We start from the raw sequence: 20,577 nt of genomic DNA, 5'->3' as shown, positions 1-20,577 counted from the left end.
GTCACGAACCTCATTCCATAGTTCATCAGGCACTCTATCTATCAGATCTAGGCCCTTAAATCTATTTCTCCCTTCCACTGTATAATCATAAGGGATTTGATTTAGGTCATACCTGAATGGTCTAGTGGTTTTCCCTACTCTCTTCAATTTAAGTCTGAATTTGACAATAAGGAGTTCATGATCTGAGCCACAGTCAGCTCCTGGTCGTTTTTGTTGACAGTATAGAGCTTCTCCATCTTTGGCTGCAAAGAATATAATCAATCTGATTTTGGTGTTGACCATCTGGTGATGTCCATGTGTAGAGTCTTCTCTTGTGTTGTTGGAAGAAGGTGTTTGCTATGACCAGTGCATTTTCTTGGTAAAACTCTATTAGTCTTTGCTCTGCTTCATTCTGCATTCCAAGGCCAAATTTGCCTGTTACTCCAGGTGTTTCTTGACTTCCTACTTTTGCATTCCAGTCCCCTATAATGAAAAGGACATCTTTTCTGGGTGTTAGTTCTAAGAGGTCTTATAGGTCTTCATAGAATTGTTCAACTTCAGCTTCTTCAGCATTACTGGTTGGGGCATAGACTTGGATTACCGTGATATTGAATGGTTTGCCTTGGAGACGAACAGAGATCATTCTGTCATTTTTGAGATTGCATCCAAGTACTGCATTTCAGACTCTTTTGTTGACCATGATGGCTACTCCATTTCTTCTGAGGGATTCCTGCCCACAGTAATAGATATAATGGTCATGAGTTAAATTCACCCATTCCAGTCCATTTTAGTTCGCTGATTCCTAGAATGTCAATGTTCACTCTTGCCATCTCCTGTTTGACCACTTCCGATTTGCCTTGATTCATGGACCTGACATTCCAGGTTCCTATGCAATATTGCTCTTTACAGCATCGGACCTTGCTTCTATCACCAGTCACATCCACAGCTGGGTATTGTTTTTGCTTTGGCTCCATCCCTTCCTTCTTTCTGGAGTTATTTCTCCACTGATCTCCAGTAGCATATTGGGCACCTAATGACCTGGGGAGTTCCTCTTTCAGTACCCTATCATTTTACCTTTTCATACTGTTCATGGGGTTCTCAAGGCAAGAATACTGAAGTGGCTTGCCATTCCCTTCTCCAGTGGACCACATTCTGTCAGACCTCTCCACCACGACCTGCCCACCTTGGGTTGCCCCAAGAGCATGGCTTAGTGTGATTAGATTAGATTGACTAGTTTTCTGTGAGTATGGTTTCAGTGTGTCTGCCCTCTGATGCCCTCTTGCAACACCTACCATCTTACTTGGGTTTCTCTTACCTTGGGCGTGGGGTGTCTCTCCACGGCTGCTCCAGCAAAGCGCAGCCGCTGCTCCTTACCTTGGATGAGGGGTATCTCCTCACCACTGCCCTTCCTGACCTTCAGTGTGGTATAGTTCCTCTAGGCCCTCCTGCGCCTGCGCAGCCACCACTCCTTGGGCATGTGGTTGCTCCTCCCAGCCGCTTCCCCTGGCCTCAGACGTGGGGTAACTCCTCTTGGCCCCTGCCCTTCGGGCATGGGGTCCTCCCAGCTTCTGCCCCTGGCCTCGGACGTGGGGTAGCTCCTCTCGGCTGCGCTTAGTGTGCCGGTCGCAGCCACCTGTGCTGTTAATGAGCTATATTCCAAATTAAAAAAAAAAAAAAAAGAAACGGTTTGGAATGTAATTATTAGAAATCAAGCCATGATCTGGGAGAAAATACTTAGGGAAACAATGAGAATTCTGAGAGCCCATTTACGAAGGCCGAGGAGTCCACACTACATGGCTTCTAGTGTTCACATTTTGAAACCTCAGTGGGTGACAAGTTTAGGTGAAATGCTGAACAAGACATCAAATCACACATAAGACCCAGCCCACACTGGGAAGGCAAGAGCTACTGCCATCTCCACCCCAGGGCTGAGTGCCCTACTATAGGCCACAGATGACTACCTCCCTCCAGAGACTGTGTGTCATATCTCACACTGGGGAGGGTGGGGGTGTTCCTAAGGAATAAAAATTTAGAATGTTCCTATAACTTCCTATGTGATTCGGAAGCAGTGAAGCAGTAGGTTCCTGGGTGCTTCAAATATTTCATGTCCCAATTAGCTTTTCAGAGAAATAACGTGGAAAAGAAGGTTCACGGACTGTTTCACTGATCTAACCTGTCTTCTCATATATGATTAAAAAATTAAAACAAAAAATCCAGATGGGATTGGAAATGGCTTGAGTTAATGTCAATCAAGAAGAAACTGGAAAAAAAAAAAATCAAAGATAACCCTCCAAACCTCATTCCAAGATTCTCCCCTTTATATATTTTCCGGAACAGCTGATGAGTTGTCAACAGTTATTTTATTGAGCATTGCAAGGTGCACAGCATTGTACATAGCTTGAAAATGTCAAATTGACTCATCACACCCTTTATAAAGGATTCCCCAATGTCCATGTTTTGCGGGTTTTCCTGCTGTGCTCCAGGGATGCTAGTACCATTGCAGGCTTACCACGATGTGGTCCATGGATCAGCACCGCATCCTCCCCACTAGATATCTGAATTCCTCAAAGATGGGATGCACGTGTTGTCAATCTCTGCAACTTAGATGTTCAAATGCACATTGGATGGATGAATGATCAATGTTTCACTCTAGCTCCTTCTTCAGATCCCTTCATCTGCATTTAGGGGCAAGTGCTGATGCTGAAGCGAACACTCAGAAGGCACATTGGAACAGAGGAGTATCCACAGGCATGGCTGATCCAGACTAGAAAGTCAGCTCTGCAATGATGAAGAGCTGGCTGACCTCTCCAAGGGCCTGAGAACATAGCAGAGCCACAGAAAAACCTTCCAGCCAGAGACGGGGCTCATCAACTCAAAATCCCACCCCAAAGGCCAACGTGGCTCACTGGGGCCGGCCAGCGGTCTGGCCACCTTCTGGGGCTGGTGAGCCACAGGCACAAAGACCCACAGTCCAGAGTGGAGGCTCTCAGCCACCCAACCTTGGGGATTCATTTTCCTTTTATTATCCCTTTCCAGATTTCAAAAAAGGCCACACCATAATAAATAAATAAGACACTAAACAACTAGAACTGAAAAGGAAGACATTTTCGAATGGTTCTCGAGAAAAGTTTAGATGCCCTGCTCCTCGCATTGTGCCAAGGGGCTCAAGCTGCCATGGATGGCCCCCGTGGGCCTTTCGATAGGCAGATAGGTACTCTGAGGGGACATTAATTCCACGGGAGGCAGCAAGCTTACTGGTGTGCATGGACGGCTAGTTGCCTCATCACATGGGCCAAACCCATTTAATTCATCAGAGTCCAGTTTGTTCGATGGATGATGGAGAAAAACCAGCCCTAGACCAGGGAGGCACAGATCTGACATCCAAGGTGTGGGATGTCACCTCGGATAGGACCCGAGCAGAAGACCTTGGCTCCCGGTCTACCATCAGTTGGCATCAGGCGTCAGCTTCCTCATCAGACGCGGCTTTGGTCAGGCTGAGCTTGTCTCTGGCCAGACCATCTCTGTGGTCCCCTCTGAAATTCCCTTTCTTTCATCTGCCAGGATTCTACCTGACCCATCAGTACCAAGGCACACTCTTCTCCTCCATGGCTCCTCACGCTGCTGAAATGAAGGAAAGCCTGACTACAGATTTTTATGGTCACCAGCAGAAGTGTTGGTAAAATACTGCCTAAGAGTCTTAGATAATCTAGTGTACTACTTCCCATGATAGGTTCATAGTCTGGTGTCCCAGTCCCCTACCTCACATAACAAACTGATCAGGACGGCAGCTTGCCGGCTACCCTGCTACTTCAGGCCCAATTCCATTATTCTTCTGCAAAAAAAGTGACTCTCATCACACTCACATTTCTTGGGCATCAACTTGATGCCGACGGTTCGCCCATCCTTCTCTCCTCGTTGCCTTTCTGGACCCAGGTCTCTGCACTAAACTTTCAGATGCATAGTGGCCTGCACCCCCAAATCAGCAGTTTACACTGGGTCCTATTCTACCTCACAGGAACTCTTTCGAACACTCAGAAAAATCCAGGTGATTCCCCCTCGGCTCTAGAAGGCAGAGCAAAGTTTGGGAGCTTCAGCTTCTTCCTGTTATCATTTTTCAGTGCAAGAATTAAAATGACAAGTGCTTGATCAATAAATTGGAGATTAGCTCTCATAAATAACTTGCTTTAATGGGAGAGTTATGTTTTCTAGCATCAAACACACTATAAAAATAATTTCCTGAGATAATGATTTTGAATCAAGATTATATACATATAAACTTAGATATATGTGTCTATGAATTTTTTTTTCCATGATGGCCAGAAGAGTTATAATTTTCTGACTATTTTTTTATACCTTTATACTAAAACCACCATTTAAGGACAGAGTCAGAACATTTTACTCTATTGGGTACTTGCTGGAAGTTTAAGAAAGACTGATCTAGTATTTTGCAGAATATGAATTTTCGTATTAGCTTAACATGTAGGTCTTTGAGCTCCATCTTCTCAGCCAGAGATTTAATATATGTTGTTAATCCAAGCTTGGCTAAGGATATCCTCAGACCTACGGCACCTATTCAGAGCAGAGGTCTGATCTTTGCACTCCCTTTTTAATATCTGGGTAGCATTCAAGGGGCAAACAATCTTAGCCCTTGCATTCAGAATTTGTTATGCCATATTTGCATATAATGCTTACCATTAACTCAAAGGAAAAATGCAGCATAATTCAACGTTGGAGAAACAAAACAACCTTACAGATCCTCGGGAGTCATGGAAAGCTAAGGGACGTAACAGATTCTATATCCTAAGAGAGCTATTTCAACAAGGAAGTGGTCTGTACCTCACCAAGTCAGCTGAGCTGGGGAGAAAGAGAAGCAAAATGATAACAAATTGGCCAGGAATACTTATATCAGTTTTGTCTTGAGTCTCAGAGAGTAATGGCAGGAATAAATTCCTTTCTACTTTTCTCAGAGCAGTTTGGTTTAAAGTGGTCCTCTTCCAGATTCTTCTTCTGTAATTTTTACTGATCACAAATGAACACTAGCATCTATCACAAGGTCTCCTGTATCAGAGTGACTAACTGAAGGGGACGGCTTGGAAGTTCACCCACATCCCAGCAGGCAACCTACACATAATCCCACCCTGAACACGTCTCTTGGGTTAGGTTGGAACAGGCAGACACCCCCACCAGAGGCCAAAATATAATTGACAGTGAACAGAAACCCATAGTATAGACAAAATATTCCAGCTTTCTCTATTTAAAAAAAAAATCAAATTCACTGGGACCGGGCACTCATTTTTTTTTTTTTTCTATAACTCCCCAAGATTGTCAAAAGTAATCTTGTAGCCAACCCGCTTGCAGACAGTAAAGATGACCTGAAATAGACCACCCATGGTGCCAAAAGCCGTGTCAAAGAGCAGAGAGAGGATGCCACCAAGGCCCATGGCAATGTCCTTGCAGACGATCGGAACTGCGCCTATGGTGTACACGGGGAACGTGGCCACGTCCACAAGCACCCGGACGGGGACACCCACGACGCGGCAGACCACCTTCAGCAGGCAACAAAGGATCCGGAGCACGGCCCTGGTGATCCTGACCGTGACTTTGAGGACCTTCCAGGGAATGCTGCCCAGTTCCTCCCCAATGGTCAAGAAGTAGGTGATGGTGGCTGACCCCAGGCGATAAAGGCAACTTTCTAGACCGTTAATCACCTGCTTGGTGACATACCAGAGGAAATACACAGTGTACTTCAGGATCCCAAAGGCAAGGTAATAAATTAACTGGCAGAGCTTGATCAACGGGGTAACGACAAAGCCCAGGAGTCTTCCCAGAAGACTGCTCCCTTCCCCAGATGTCTCCGGAGGTGGCAGGGCAGACCTGGTTCCCCTTGCGCTGGAGAGCGTCTCGGAGCCGCCCTCAGAGTCCAGCCTCCGCTCCTCGTCCTGGACTTGGTTAACCACCTCCAGGATTTTTTTCATCTTCTCTGTGTCTTGGTCAGTTTCCCCACAGTTGTTCTGGAACAGCTGAAGGTGGAATGGAAGCAGCTTCTCCAGGTCCCTCAGCATCACATCCTCGATGACTTCCCGGTCACGGGTGTGCTTGACAAAGCCCATGGCCCAGCCTCCCGCAGGGACCGCGCAGCAGGCCGCCAGCCAAACAAACTCCGGGATGTTCACTCTGTCGCTGACCCTGAGGTCCGAAGGCACGGCGCCTGTGATGATGTAGAGCTCGTCCCCGCTGCCACACTGCGGGGTCAGAGCTCGCTCCATCAGGCTGTTGAGATTCATGTACCACCTTTCCTGGAAGGACGGGGTCATCGGAGCCGCGTTTGTGAGAGTGAAGGTGGCCGAGTGGGGGTCAGTGCTGAGGGAGAACGGGTAGAGCTGCCCAGTCCGGTAATCAGAACCCAGGAAATCTGCATTCAAGGCTTGGTTGCTTCCCAGCTTGTTCACAGACCTGACGGCCTCGGCCTCATCTGTCACCTCCTCCAGGCTGCTGTTGGGGTCATCAATCTGAAAGGAGAGAGCGAGATTGAGATGCGTCCCTGTTCACAGCAGACTGGGGATCCTTGGACCATTCTGCCCAGACTCTAGTGAAGTCCCTACTATACAGACACTTCCAACACTTTGGTCTGGAAGTACACACACACTTCGTCCTAATACCCCACAACCCTAGTGTCTGAAAGCATCTTTCAAGTTGGCTATATCCTCTTCCACTCTCTGCGTCTATTCCACTCTCGACCTACAGTAATGACCTATCCCACACTCACACAAATACACCATCAGAACACTGGTTTTCAATCTGCTGTGGTTTTATAAACGTCATACCCTTTTCCGGGAATGTTTTTCCATGAGATTCAAACTGACTGCAAAAACAGAAGCAAGGGGAAAAGTAAATCTCAGCAGGCCTGTAAAAATCAGAACTTGAATTCAGATAATCAGCCACCAATGTGAGCTGCAATTTAAAGAACGTAGTCTTAAGTGAATTTTGCATATTTTGGGATATACAAAGAGCAATCAACTCTAATCAGAGAATTTAAATCAAATAGAGGGACATGTATAGATTATTGTCAGTTATATTAGATACTTCCCAGGCCAAGATAGAATTTGACCAGCTGCTCTTCGAACTTCATCTCCTCATAATATTTGCTATTATTAACAATGCATTTTCTGTCTACGCCTTTTGAGCTATTTGCTAAATATCAATAACTATATATATATATATATCCTCTTAGTTCTGCTCTATTCATTTTAAATTCAGCAGTATAATATATACGTCACTTTGCCAATCTGAAAAGATGAAAGGAAAGAGCTCAGGACTGACCCCAAACTCTGTTTTTAGCTCCCAAATTAGACTATAAATTTCTTGACACCATGGATCCTGTACATAGGACCCAGTCAAGGACTGACACATACTAGAATCTCAACTTGTTTTTTAGTCACTAAGTCATGTCCAACTCTTTGTGACCCATAGACTGTAGCCTGCCCAGCTCCTCTGTCCATGGGATTTTCCAGGAAAGAATACTGGAATAAGTTTCCATTTCCTTTTCCAGGGAATCTTCCCAATCCAGGAATCAAACCCATGTGTCCTGCATTGACAGGGAGATTCGTTACCACTTGAGAATCTCAAGGCACTCTTGTTAATCTGAGATCAGTATTAATTGGTCACTGCAGTATTTATAATAGCAGGAAGCTGAACCAACCTACATTTTCAAAAACTGGCAACAGTTAAATAAATGGTGTTATATCCATCAAGGAAATATCTCAAAGCCATTAAAAAGCACTTGTAATGATAGGGAAATACGTGCTATAATTTTGAAAGGAAAAGGCAGATTATAAAATTAAATGATAACAATTTTTTAAGCCTAAAAATGAGCAAGAAAAAAGTTTGAAACACATGAAAATGTCCATTATGGCTGATCGACTCCCAAGGATACAAGCGATACATTTTTTCCCTTGTTTTCTTGTTTCTCTTGGTTCAACTCTTACCTACATCAACCCGCAGATGATTTATATGTTAGTTTCAAAAGGAAAAAAAGAAATGAATTAAAAGAAGTAAATTCTGACTAATTGATTCCCTAGGGTTGGTGCTACTTGCTAAACCCAAGAGGGCCAAGGCCATGTGGATTGCTGTACCTCACGTGGGAGGGCAACCCACTCTGCATTTCTCCAGCTCTGCAACAGCAAATGTAGGCATGCTCATGCACGCATATGTAGCATTAGTGAGGGCAACGAATGAGCAAGGTGGTGTGAAAGCAGGAATAGTCATGAAAGTGAATGGAGTATTCCATAGCCTCACCTTTCAAGGTCATTCCATCCCTGCCCCCAGACTCGAATTAGAAATGATCCTGGATGGTCCCCACTCCCACCACACCCCTAGAGGACAGCGATAAGACACTCATCCATTTTGTAAAGCTGCCCTTGCTCTCCTATAGCCAGAAGATACAACCCATGGAAATATCTGCCTCATTCCTGAATCATGAGATCAAGGTATGGCAGAGCCAAGATTGTAGAGTCTTGGGTGGAAGGCCAGGAATTTTAGGGTGCCTGTTTATTCTCCCTGCTTACTAGGGTACTGTGTCTGCATTTAGCCTGGTGTAGCTTCTTTATCCCATCTAGAGGAAGCCTGGAGCTGGGTTTTTTGTTGTTGTTGTTTTGTTTTTTACAGGTAGCCAGTGACAGAGCATAGGGCAACACACTGGTTCATCTTCTTTCCAAGAGCCACCCAGGGATGAAATAATGCCTGCAAGGACAGAAGGCAGGCTGGAACACAAACAGAGAAGAGAGATTCTTAGATAAAGAAGGGGAAGGAACCCAAAAGGGCCAGGCAGGGAAAGAAAAGGGGAGGGGTGAAAGAGAGGGGGGAGAAAAGAAGAGAATGAGATTGGGTGTGTGTGTGTGCATGTGCGTAAGAGACAGCCTACAACATCCTGCTCTTAGAAACCAGAATTGTGGGTTGATTTACTCCCAAACTTCAGAGCGTGGTCTCCCGTGGCTAAGGTCAGAGGAGACTAAGGCGGGGGCTTCCACGTCCTCTCAGGCCACTTGAGTTCAGTGGGCTCCAGATATCTGCCATAACGGAGTCTCTCCTGCCCACAGCTCGCAGGTACATGGGAACGGGCCAGGATGAACCGAGGTGACTGCAGAGGTCAGGACCTAATTCTGCAGTGGGGCCTGTGCACCTCCCTGCCCTGAGCCTCTGCAGGCAAAGCAGAGACTAAACGATGTGGTCCGGATGCACAGGCAGGAGAGAGCACGTCTTCCTTTCCCTTTTCCTGGCCTTCTTCAGAACCCCACATCCTAATCCATGGTCACTGTATTGTTATGAACCCCAAATTGGCCCTATGGTTTGACGACAGGGTAGAATATAGTGTTGGAAGTGAAGATAGAATGTCTGTATCCGGTACCTATATAGCAATACAGCAGGAGGTCAAGGACTAATTTTTCTTAACTACCAATTAAATGATTTCAATATAATGTTACAGAAGGTCTTTCTTTTCTACCTGATTCTACAGGTGGGGAAACTAAAACACAGAAAGGTGAATTTTTCCAAAGTCATCCAAAAATTAGCAGGACAGAATTTGAACTGAGGTCAGTCATTTTATTCCTAAGGCACACATTCTTTATGACTAAGCCATGCTTTCCGCATATTAACGGACACTGCTGTACCAGTTTTCTACACCAGAGAGTAGAAAACCAAACAGAAAAAGAAATCACAGTCTCCTTTTCTCTCTATGACACAGAATAAATGAAATTCCTTAAATGTACAGGGAGAGAAGCTGGTCTGAGCGCCCTGGGGTTGCAATCCCCAGAAAGAAGGGAGAGTGGAAAGGGGAAGGTGAATGAGCACAGATGCAGACCGGCCCTCAGGCTTCCTTTCTGCCTTTGCCCAGAGCACATGGAAGCTCAGCCGCCAGCTTCACAAGCCAAGGAAGGTGGCAGCTCAGGCAGGAGCAACCGGCCAGAGTGGTTTCCAGCTTGCACGCTTGCACTTAGTCGCTCAGCCGTGTCCGACTCTTGCGACTCCATACACTGTAGCCTGCCAGGCTCCTCTGTCCATGGGATTCTCCAGGCCAGAATACTGGAGTGGGCTGCCATTTCCTTCTGCAGGGGATCTTCCTGACCCAGGGATCGAACCCACATCTCTTGCATTGCAGTCAGACTCTTTACCGACTGAGCTATGGAGGAAGCATACTACTACCCTTAGAAAATGGGCAGCTGGCTGGTCTCCCGGAGACGTTGGTTCTATTAGCACCTTACTTGGCTACTTGCTTTCTTTCTCTACACCAGCAGCTATAACAGAGAACAGTAAGCACAGTGAAACGTCATGGAGAAAAACTGTCAGGCATTCTAGGATTGTCTTGCCTGGTCACAGTTCAATACAGTGATGTATATACTGTACATAAATCAGTGTGGATGCTACCAGTCAAAATCAAAACAGAAAATAAATAATAGATTTCTCAAGGCTTACCTAACACAGTCTTACGAGGGAAGTTGCTCAGTCCGTCTCTGCAACCCCATGGATCGTAGCTTACCAGGCTCCTCTGTCCATGGGATTTTCCAGGCAAGAGTACTGGAGTGGGGTGCCATTTCCTTCTCCAGGCGATCTTCCCAACCCAGGGATCGAACCCAGGTGTTCCACATTGCAGGGTGACGCTTTACTGTCTGAGCCACCAGGGAACACAGTCTTAAGTCTCTGGCCAAAATACCAAAGAACGTTTTGAGACCATATACGGATCGTCAATGAACTCTCTATTCTCTCCTCCGAGGATCCAATCACATCAAAGCCTCTCTTTCTGTCCTTTTTTTGTGACTTACGTTCTTTTTCATAGTGTTGTGCATTAGTCGTTCTGCCAGGTCTGACTCTGAGACCCCATGCACTGTAGCCCTCCAGGCTCCTCTATCTGTGGACGCCTCCAGGCAAAAAGACTGCAGTGGGTAGCCACTCCCTTCTCCAGAGGATCTTTCCAACCCAGGGACTGAAGCTGGGTCTCTTGCATTGCAGGTAGATTCTTTACCATATGAGCCATTTATATCTTATTAACTCTCTATATTGCCCTCCAGGTGAGTCCTTAGATCTATCTTCCAAGTCACTAAGTCTCTCCTTAGGTATGTTTAGTTTAATACCTACTTTGTTGAGGTGTTTTTCTTTTTTCCTTTTTGTTTCTCATTTCAATGACTCTTCTTTCTTTCCTAGCATTTCTATTTGGTTCTATTGAAAATTCTTTTTTTTTTTTCTCTTGAGAAATTTTTTTAATCTTTCTTAGATATTCTTAAATTCCCTTTAAGATCTGTCTATTTTATTTGGCTTTTCAGTTTATTTTGTTGCTCCTATTGCTTGACTTTAGGGTCATGTGTATACTTCAGTGCTCTGCAATTTTTGCCCATGAGCTTGTCTTCATAAAAGGTCCATGATGGTCTGTTGAAAACAAAAAAAGACAAAAATGGAAACAAAAACAAATCTAATAGGACTGCATTTGCAGTTGCTTCTTCTGGAGCTCTAAAGAGTTCAATGAATCTGGACTAGCTTCTGAGTGTTTTCATAGGTTAGGGTTTCCACATGGAGAAAGCAGTACACATTTGGACCCATACAAAGAAAAAATGACAGCTTCAGGCTTACTTCTGGAGGTTGACTGTTTCCACTAATGACATGGTGTAGGCAGCTACTTCCTATAACAACTTGCAAGTACCTTTCCTGCCTGGTTCACCAAAGCTGCAACAGTTTGCCAGCCCCTAGCTTTACCTGGAGAGCTCAGCTCCAGACCCACGGCATGGATAGGTTATGTAACCTTGACATCTGTCCACAGGCAGTTTAGAGCCCTAGCCCCTAGCTTCCACGTGTCCTCCCACACACAGCTTTGGCTATTGATTTCTCATATATTTCTGGCACCTGAAAATTTCTTCTTTTTTGCTGAAATACGAATTTAATTTAAATACATAGATAATTTTAAAATTCAATATTTCTATGTGATTGCAGTGGAAGGTGAGGAACTGCACACCTGCCCAGGAACTTTGTCTAAGGTTATAAAGTTTCTGCTAAAACATGCCTTGTTTACTTTTATAACTCACTATAGATTTATCATCCCCAAATTTATTTACTTTGCTTAAATCTCCTTCTTTTCTATTTAGGCCACCTCCTGTGTGGTGTAAGCAGAACAGTACCTTCCCAGACCTTTCTCTGATGTGTCAGGAATTTACAGGCTGAACTCTCTCACTAAGAATAAGACAGAAGGACTCCCAGCCCTTTGCCAAAACGCACCAGCCAGCTTACAAACAAAAACCTGTTTGGTTTTTGTTTATTTTTTACTAATTCCTTTGCTTTATCTATTAGCTATAATTCTCTCATCTCTTCATATAGGTTTTTCTGTCTTATTCAAATTCATTTTCATTGATTTTGTATTTGCAATTTGGAGTCATTAAAAATGGATATTCCATTATGAAATCACTCTACCATCTCATCATAAAACATTAAAACCCGGGCCTTAAAACGGTCTGCTAACTGATCTCTACTGGGAGAAACGTCTATCACGATTTCTACTTCCTGTCTTAAAGCTGCTTTAACTTATGACAAAAGTTAACCTGTCTTTGAATTATGACAAAACTTTGTTTTGATCTCAAAATAACTGTGGTTCTAATGTCATTTGTTAAAGAATCATCTGAAAGTCTAAATAAAATCAGTTATAACAGCTTCCCCCATCATCATGCTTACTAAACTCTATGAAACAACCACTGTATCTTAGTGAAGGAACAGCCAAATGTGTGTGTAACTAAAATCTCTGACTCATGTATGGGAAACTGTACTGAAAACAATAAGAATATTTGATTTAAAAGTCGAATGCATTCTTTGAGACACTGTCCCATAAAGGGCAGGTGTTTTTTGTTTTTTCCAGGCTCTCTGCAGACACAGTTTAATGAGCTGGTTACTGCAATTACAGTAAATTACCAACAACACTGCTCGCTAAAGACAAAAATACACCTATGATGTAAGAGGTAATTTCAGATTACAGTTTTTGGGCTGCCCTCGCCCTTTTGCAAGCACCACTAACCTCTCTCTTCGGTTTCTCAGCAGACTCCCTGGATGAAGGGACAGGTACAAAGCTCTCTGTGTAATCTACCTCCCTATTGACCTAGTCCTCCTGGGCTGCCAGTGTTATTTGATACAGCTTCTGGGTTTAATGGATTTTTTTTTTTTCCTAATCACAACATGTTAGGTAAGTTTTAGAAGAATGAGCACTCCCCATCCACCAGCATCCTGCCCCATAAACAACTTCATAATAAATTCCTTTTCAAATTTGATGCCAAGAAAAAAAACCTGTTTCTCTCAATGAGTTGGTCTGTTTGCTTTAGCAGACAGCCAAAGCTACTTAAACCCATGAGATTTTTTTTCCCCTCCTTTGGAATTAAAAAAAGGAGACTTTCAATTTTCCTGCTAATATGCATGGAAGAAAAATAGATTGGGAGAAAATTGAGAAGAAGAACTGGAGGGGAAATAGGCACCCATTCAACAATACATATTGAGGCTATTTATGTGTGACTGCTACTGTAGGAGAAAACAGGAAGAATGGTAATAATAACAATAATAACCAGCAACACTTAGTGAGTACCACATGGCAGGCGCTATTCTAAGAATTTCACATGTACTAAATCAGTAAGTAGCTGCACCACGTACTCACTCATCTAAACCCACAAAAACTAGGTACTATTATTATCATTTTTTGACAGGTGGAGAAACTGAGGCACATCAAGATTAAGTAGCATACTCAAGGTCACACAGTTGGTGAGTGATGATGTCACAGCTGCTGCTCTGAATCCCTGCTTCACAAACCTCCAAATGGCATCAAGAAACTCACCATCTACTTAGAGAAGCAAGACACAGACACAGACAAAACTAAATAGGAAACCAAGGAAAAACCAGATAAAGTTAAGTGCCAAATAAACGTTATGAAGAAAAAGAGCAATCAGATTCCAGAGGAAGGAAGGACACCATAAACAGTCAGAGAAGAGAAGATATCTTTAGCTTTTGGAGAAAACAAAAGTTGAGGCAGGGTTAGAAGGATATGCAAGGTTTTGATAAACTTAGAGAAACAGAAAGGTCAGTGTGGCTTAAGGAGACATCTGCACAAAGGCTTGAGAGATGGGGAGTCTGTGAAAATGGGACTCTGAGAAAGGAAAAGGTTTAATTGGGAGGGATAGCAGGGGACCAGATTATAAATGATCTGATATACAGATAACTCCTCATAGAATAATTACAACTAAAGCTCACCAAGCGCTCTCTAGGTAGTGAGCACCATGTAAGTGTGTTACAGGACACACCTTCTTAATCCTAGCAGGATCCCTACTGTCTCCTCTGTAGAACGTGTAACGCAGGCTCAGTCACTGAGTAGCCTGCGGATATCACGCTGTCGGTGGGGGAGGCTGAGTTTGCAAACCCACGTGGTCTGACTTCAGCAACTATAAAGTGCTCCAGCTCCTCTCTGCTCTCTGGGTCCTTTCAATGCTGCGTTTCCGAGTCTGGACTTGATCTGTACATTCCCTAAGGCCAGAGCATCAGTCAGTTCAGTCACTCAGTCATGTCCGATTCTTTGTAACCCCATGAATCGCAGCACGCCAGGCCTCTCTGTCTATCACCCACTCCCAGAGTTCACTCAGACTCACGTCCATCAAGTCTGTGATGCCATCCAGCGATCTCATCCTCTGTTGTCCCCTTCTCCTCCTGCTCCCAATCTCTCCCAGCATCAGGGTCTTTTGCAATGAGTCAACTCTTCACATGAGGTGGCTAAAGTACTGGAGTTTCAGCTTTAGCATCATTCCTTCCAAAGAAATCCCAGGGCTGATCTCCTTCAGAATGGACTGGTTGGATCTCCTTGCAGTCCAAGGGACTCTCAAGAGTCTTCTCCAACACCACAGTTCAAAAGCATCAATTCTTCGGTGCTCAGCTTTCTTCACAGTCCAACTCTCACATCCATACATGACCACAGGAAAAACCATAGCTTTGACTAGACAGACCTTTGTTGGCAAAGTAATGTCTCTGCTTTTCAATATGCTATCTAGGTTGGTCATAACTTTCCTTCCAAAGAGTAAGCGTCTTTTAATTTCATGGCTGCAGTCACCATCTGCAGTGATTTTGGAGCCCCCAAAAATAAAGTCTGACACTGTTTCCACTGTTTCTCCATCTATTTGTCATGAAGTGATGGGACCAGATGCCATGATCTTCATTTTCTGAATGTTGAGCTTTAAGCCAACTTTTTCACTCTCCTCTTTCACTTTCATCAAGAGGCTTTTTAGTTCCTCTTCACTTTCTGCCATAAGGGTGGTGTCATCTGCATATCTGAGGTTATTGATATTTCTCCAGGCAGTGTTGATTCCAGCTTGTGCTTCTTCCAGCCCAGTGTTTCTCATGATATACTCTGCATATAAGTTAAGTAAGCAGGGTGATAATATACAGCCTTGACATACTCCTTTTCCTATTTGGAACCAGTCTGTTGTTCCATGTCCAGTTCTAACTGTTGCTTCGTTAGGAACGTGTAATGCCAGGGAAATATACACTTATCCACACTGGGCAGAAAGACCGTGAGGTAGCTGAGGGAATGGAAGGGAAAGGACATGTGCGTAACTCTGGAAGGAAGGTGCCCCAGGACGTGGAGGCAGACCCGGCAGGGTCCCTGGAAGGTGAAAGATGATGTCCAACGCTGGAGCCCAGGTCACCCGAAAATGAAGGGCAATGGAGGGAAAGTGAACAGGCCGACCTCTAAAAGGGACCAAGCTGACAGGCAGAAACATTTTATAGCAGCTGGAGATACAGAATTGGAGCTTGGGCATGAAAGCAAGGTTGGCCACAGAGAGATAAAGGTTCATCCTGGTGCACACGCATCCTGGGGTCGGAGTACTGGGGCATAACTCACGTGAGATTTGAAGGACAGTGCATGTAACTCTGTGGACAGCGAGAAGTGAACCAACAGATGCTTCTATTTTAATAGCTATGCATTAGTGTTTAATTTCTCCTGGGAAGATATAACCAGTAATTCCTACACACAATTTCACGATATGATTATTTAGGATAAGACTAAATTTGTTTTCCAATGATTTTATTTAAAGTCAATGTAAAGACCAGATCTCAAGTAAATAGCAGTACAAGCGGGACTCTGGCGAAGCAGGAGTGCAAATGACTATCATTTAGAAAACACTGCAGTGCAGCAACCCATTGAGTTCAGCTCAGTCGCTCAGTCGTGTCCGACTCTTTGCGACCCCATGAACCGCAGCACGCCAGGCCTCCCTGTCCATCACCAACTCCCGGAGTCCACCCAAACCTATGTCCATTGAGTTGGTGATGCCATTGAACCATCTCATCCTCTGTCGTCCCCTTCTCCTCCTCCTCCCCTCAATCTTTCCCAGCATCAGGGTTTTTTCAAATGAGTCATCAACCCATTGACTCTTGGCAAAACCCCACCAGGTAACTAGTATCATCATGTCCACTTTACACACAGAAAAACTAAAACTTGGGTAAAGGGCAGGTACAAGGCCACTCAATTTGTCAATGGCACAGCCAAGGCCATGCTGGGCATTCTCAGATTCCAAAGGTCCTAGCCCCACCCATCAGCATCCCAGCCTCTAGGTGAGCAAGAGCAGTGAGGAAGGAGGCACTAGAGGATGGGATGGAGGGTGGACAGGAGGGGCAACTGGGAAACTGATGGAGCCGCGGGGGAATCAATCATCCAGCATCACATCGAAGTCAAGAGAGGACAGAGCTTTGGCTAGAGGAGGATCAGTAGTGCACACCACCTGCACAGAGAGGAAAAGGAAGGATGGAGACAAGAGCCGAGGGCTGTGATGATGAGAGTCATTCATGAGGCTTCAGAGGGCAATTTCCCCAGCGGGCTCAGGAAGGAAGACAGGTGGTGGACGTGGCTGGGTTTGGGCAAGAAGAGGCTGCAGACAGACGTGCATTTGAGCAGTCTTCCCTCGTGGCTCAGAGGGTAAAGCAACTTCCTGCAATGCAGGAGACCTAGGTTCGATCCCTGGGTCGGGAAGACCCCCTGGAGAAGGAAATGGCAACCCACTCCAATATTCTTGCCTGGAGAATCCCATGGACAGAGGAGCCTGGTGGACCACAGTCCACGGGGTCACAAAGAGTCGGACACGACTGAGTGACTTTACTTTACATAAAGGCAGGGGAGGAACATGGCCTCAGCAGGAGAAGCAGGGCCCACAGGGGTGAGAAAAGATATTCCACTAGCCCCCTACAAACTCCCAAGGAAGAAAGGGCACTGGGAGTGTGGGACAGCCTAGGTCTCCAGACATGCAGCATTGGGGAGCATCTCAGGGAGACGATAACAAAGCGATGGGCTAGAGGAGCAGGGGGTCCCTAAGCAGGGGCCCTGTCCCAGAGGGCTCCTGGGCTGTGAAGTCCAGGCAAGCTTCAGGGCACCGCTGCTGGGAGCACACAGAGCAGGAGCAGAGAGGAGCGGGGTGGGCTCAGGGACGGGGCAGGTGGGCCCATGGCTGATGGGGGCTGGCCAGAGTACAGACAGGGCTGAGGGGTGCGGGACACGAGGGAATCAGGTGCTGGGCAGGCTGACCCCAAGGACAACGTGGGGAAGGGTCAGCCCAGGACACCAGGGAGACAGTTTCAACACGATGAAAGAATGATCTCCCCGTGTGAGCCACAGATGCGCATACGATGTCCTCGCAGACAAGGAAGGAGGGGCTCCAGGAAGAACGGATGGACCTCTATCTCTGCTCCAGGATTTCTCCCTGGGAAAGCTGGTGGTGGAGAAGGATGATCAAAGGGGTGCTGGAGCTCCACACTGATTCACCCTAGGAAGGCTGGAGTCTCCTTCCCCCACTCAATCTCCATAAGCACACGCTGATAATGATTCACACCAGACTCTGGTCGCAAGCAACCTCGCCAACTCCTATCGAACTGTGGCCACGGGGACAGGACGTTTCCTCTGGGGGTTGTTTTGTTTTTCAACCAGAGTTAGGTCCATGGATGAGTTGAACAGCATGAACTATGATACACGGACACGGATATTAAAGAAACGCGGTCACCCCACGGTCCATCAGCAGGTGGGTGGGAGGGCCCCCACCCCCCACCCCACCCCCACCCCCCCACCCCGCCCCCCCGCAAGAAACCGAGAGTGTAGCTGACCATCGGAACATCAGATAACCTTATCAGAGCTGGAGGCTGCGGACCGAGCCTCTGCACGCTCCCAGCGTCAGAATGAACTAGATCTGAGGACTCACCACGGAAAACACCCAGCTGGGGTTTCAGAAAAGCCGTGTTTCAAAAAAGAAGTGGAGACCAGTGGGGCCACAAGAGGTGAGAAAGGATTTTTGAGGAGGAATAAACCGCCAGGCCTTTCAGCTCCTCAGGAAAGGCATAAACAGCTGTGACCCACCCACTGCCGGAAAAAAAGAAATCCTCCCTGCTTGGCATCAAAAATCTTTATCCTCTTGGGAGTAGAAACAGCTTTAGAAGAATGAGAAGGATGCTTTTTCCTTTTTTTTTAGGGGATGAGAAATGCAGGGTTTTTCATTTCCTGAACAGCCTTCCTGCCCTGAGTCACCCTTCCTCCAGGCTGCCCACACTCCCCCCTGCCTTCGGGAAGAGCTGCCCGGGCACTGGGCACACTGTAGGCGCCTGGCACGCATCTGCGTCGGGGAAGCCGTGCAGACGCAAAGCCATGTGCGACCTAGGAGTTCTACCCTCCTACGTCACAAGACGGTGGGACAGGAGAGGGGAAGAAAGGATGGCGCCCTTGCATGTGAGACCTTCCTTTGTCTTCAAAATCTGAACAAATGCAAATAAAAGGGGCGGGGTGAAAAAAATGATCCAATCCTGAATTTGCTGTATGACTCAGGGAACTCAAATGGGGGGCTCTGTAATAATCTAGAGGGGCGCGGGAGAGGGTGGAAGTCGGAAGAGAGAGTCAAGAGGGAGGGGACCTAGGTATACTTGTGGTGAATTCATGTTGATGTGTGACAGAGATCAAACCAATATTGTAATCATTAATCAATTAAAAATAATTTTTTTAAAAAAGGAAAGAAAGTGGAAGAAAAAAAAAGAGAAAGTGGAAGAAAAAGAAAAAAAGACCCAATCCTAAATTGGCACTGGGTGCAGGCAAGGGAGGCCTTGAGGGAAACTCCCGTGGGACGTCTCCCGCCCCTTCCCCGGGAGCCCGAGACAGCCCCCTGCGCCTTTAAGGCCTCTCTAAACCTGTGGTACCTTCTCGGATTACAACACCCCTGGTCCTATTCCTACTTACTGGCTGAAGCCAGTTTTCCACTCCACTGTTGCTTTCTTTTCCAGCGCAATTATTTTTAGCATTTGACTATGTGCTACAGAATTCAGAAAAGTCAGTTAAATTGAGACATCCCCATTTCTAATTTTTTCCACCTTCGGCGTGCAGACAAGATCAGAGGTTCTTGGAATCACCTGTGTGTATGCTCCTTTCAACCCCAAGGACTGTAGCCCACCAGGCTCCTCTGCCCATGGGACTTCCCAGGCAAGAAGACTGGAGTGGGTTGCCATTTCCACCTGTCTCCAGAGGATCTTCCTGACCCCAGATCGAAACCGCATCTCCAGTATTGGCAAGCAGATTCTTTACCACTAGCACCACCTGGAAGCTTCAAAAAGCTTGAGTGAGGGGTGGTGCTTGGAGATGGGTTCAGGATTTTTTTTTTTTTAAGTTCTCCAGGTGATTCTAAATGGAGAACCCCTGCATTAGATCACTATCAGATTCATGTTTGCTGTTTAATGGAAATAAGCCCCTCTCTACACAGCTTCTATAGGAAATTAGTGATGTTCCCTTAAATCAATACTTCTCAAAATTCGGCCTGTATTAGAAGCAACTTAAATCTTGTTTAAAATGCAGATTTCTGGGCTCCACACTGGAGATGCTTTCAGAAGGCCTCTGGTGGTTTCAGGATTGCATTTTTAACCACCACCCCCAGTAAGGCTGATGCCAGGACAGGGGTCCATGGACAACTCTGAGGCACAAACGCTGATGAGGTCAGCTCTGGTGGTGGCCCAGCTGGGCTTGATTTTTTCACACCCTATTAATACTCTGTGAGAGGTGTTATCCTCAAATTGCAAGAGCTGGGATGGTAAAGCCGAGAAAGAGAATAAGTACTACAGGGCCATTCGGATCCTCCACTCATCAGAGCAGCTAATGTTTTGATCACGAAACCGGGTACACATGGATTTTGCGCCTTACTCACGTGTGAGGTGAGAAGCCTCTTTTTGCTATTTGTACTTTTTGGATCATGTCTCACTACTCTTTCTAACATCTTCAAGAGCATCCTGTACTTGCAGGTTAAATGACAAACTGGCATTGTCATGACCACCCGCCCCCTCCAATGCCTCCTGCCAAATCTTCTCATACATCAACCAGAAAAGTACACTAGCGTCCCCCAGCTGAGTCAGTTACGTGGTTGGGGTAGAATCACGGCCCTGCTTACCTCTGTGCTGCGGCCCCTGTCAGCACTGGCTGGGGTGCCTTCACCACTCCTCTCTGCTACCTATGTCCTATCTGGGGGCGCAGGCCTGGCTCTAACCTCACAGCTCCTGTGTGGGGTGCTCTTCTTTGGCCTCCGAGATCCA

At 45.9% G+C, this 20,577-nt stretch overlaps 1 protein-coding gene across 2 annotated transcripts in view; it reads right to left on the bottom strand.

The window, feature by feature from the left end:
- The window catches only part of ENDOD1 (endonuclease domain containing 1), a 34,733-nt gene continuing 16,476 nt past the window's right edge, over positions 2,321–20,577 (bottom strand). The window contains exons 2-3 of one of the 2 annotated variants that reach the window (XM_018059863.1): positions 10,794–11,394; positions 2,321–6,488 (exon numbers count right to left, since the gene is read on the bottom strand). In XM_018059863.1, the coding sequence (XP_017915352.1) occupies positions 5,286–6,488; positions 10,794–10,817 (1,227 nt within the window). In that variant the 5' untranslated portion in view covers positions 10,818–11,394 and the 3' untranslated portion in view covers positions 2,321–5,285. The remainder of the gene's footprint in view (positions 6,489–10,793; positions 11,395–20,577) is intronic. The other variant, XM_018059862.1, reaches the window with a different exon arrangement.

The sequence above is a fragment of the Capra hircus genome, chromosome 15, assembly GCF_001704415.2.
Source record: "Capra hircus breed San Clemente chromosome 15, ASM170441v1, whole genome shotgun sequence".
NCBI classification, from domain to species: Eukaryota; Metazoa; Chordata; class Mammalia; order Artiodactyla; family Bovidae; genus Capra; species Capra hircus.
Note: the sequence above shows the minus strand (reverse complement) of the source record. Positions and strands in the feature narration are given on the sequence as shown.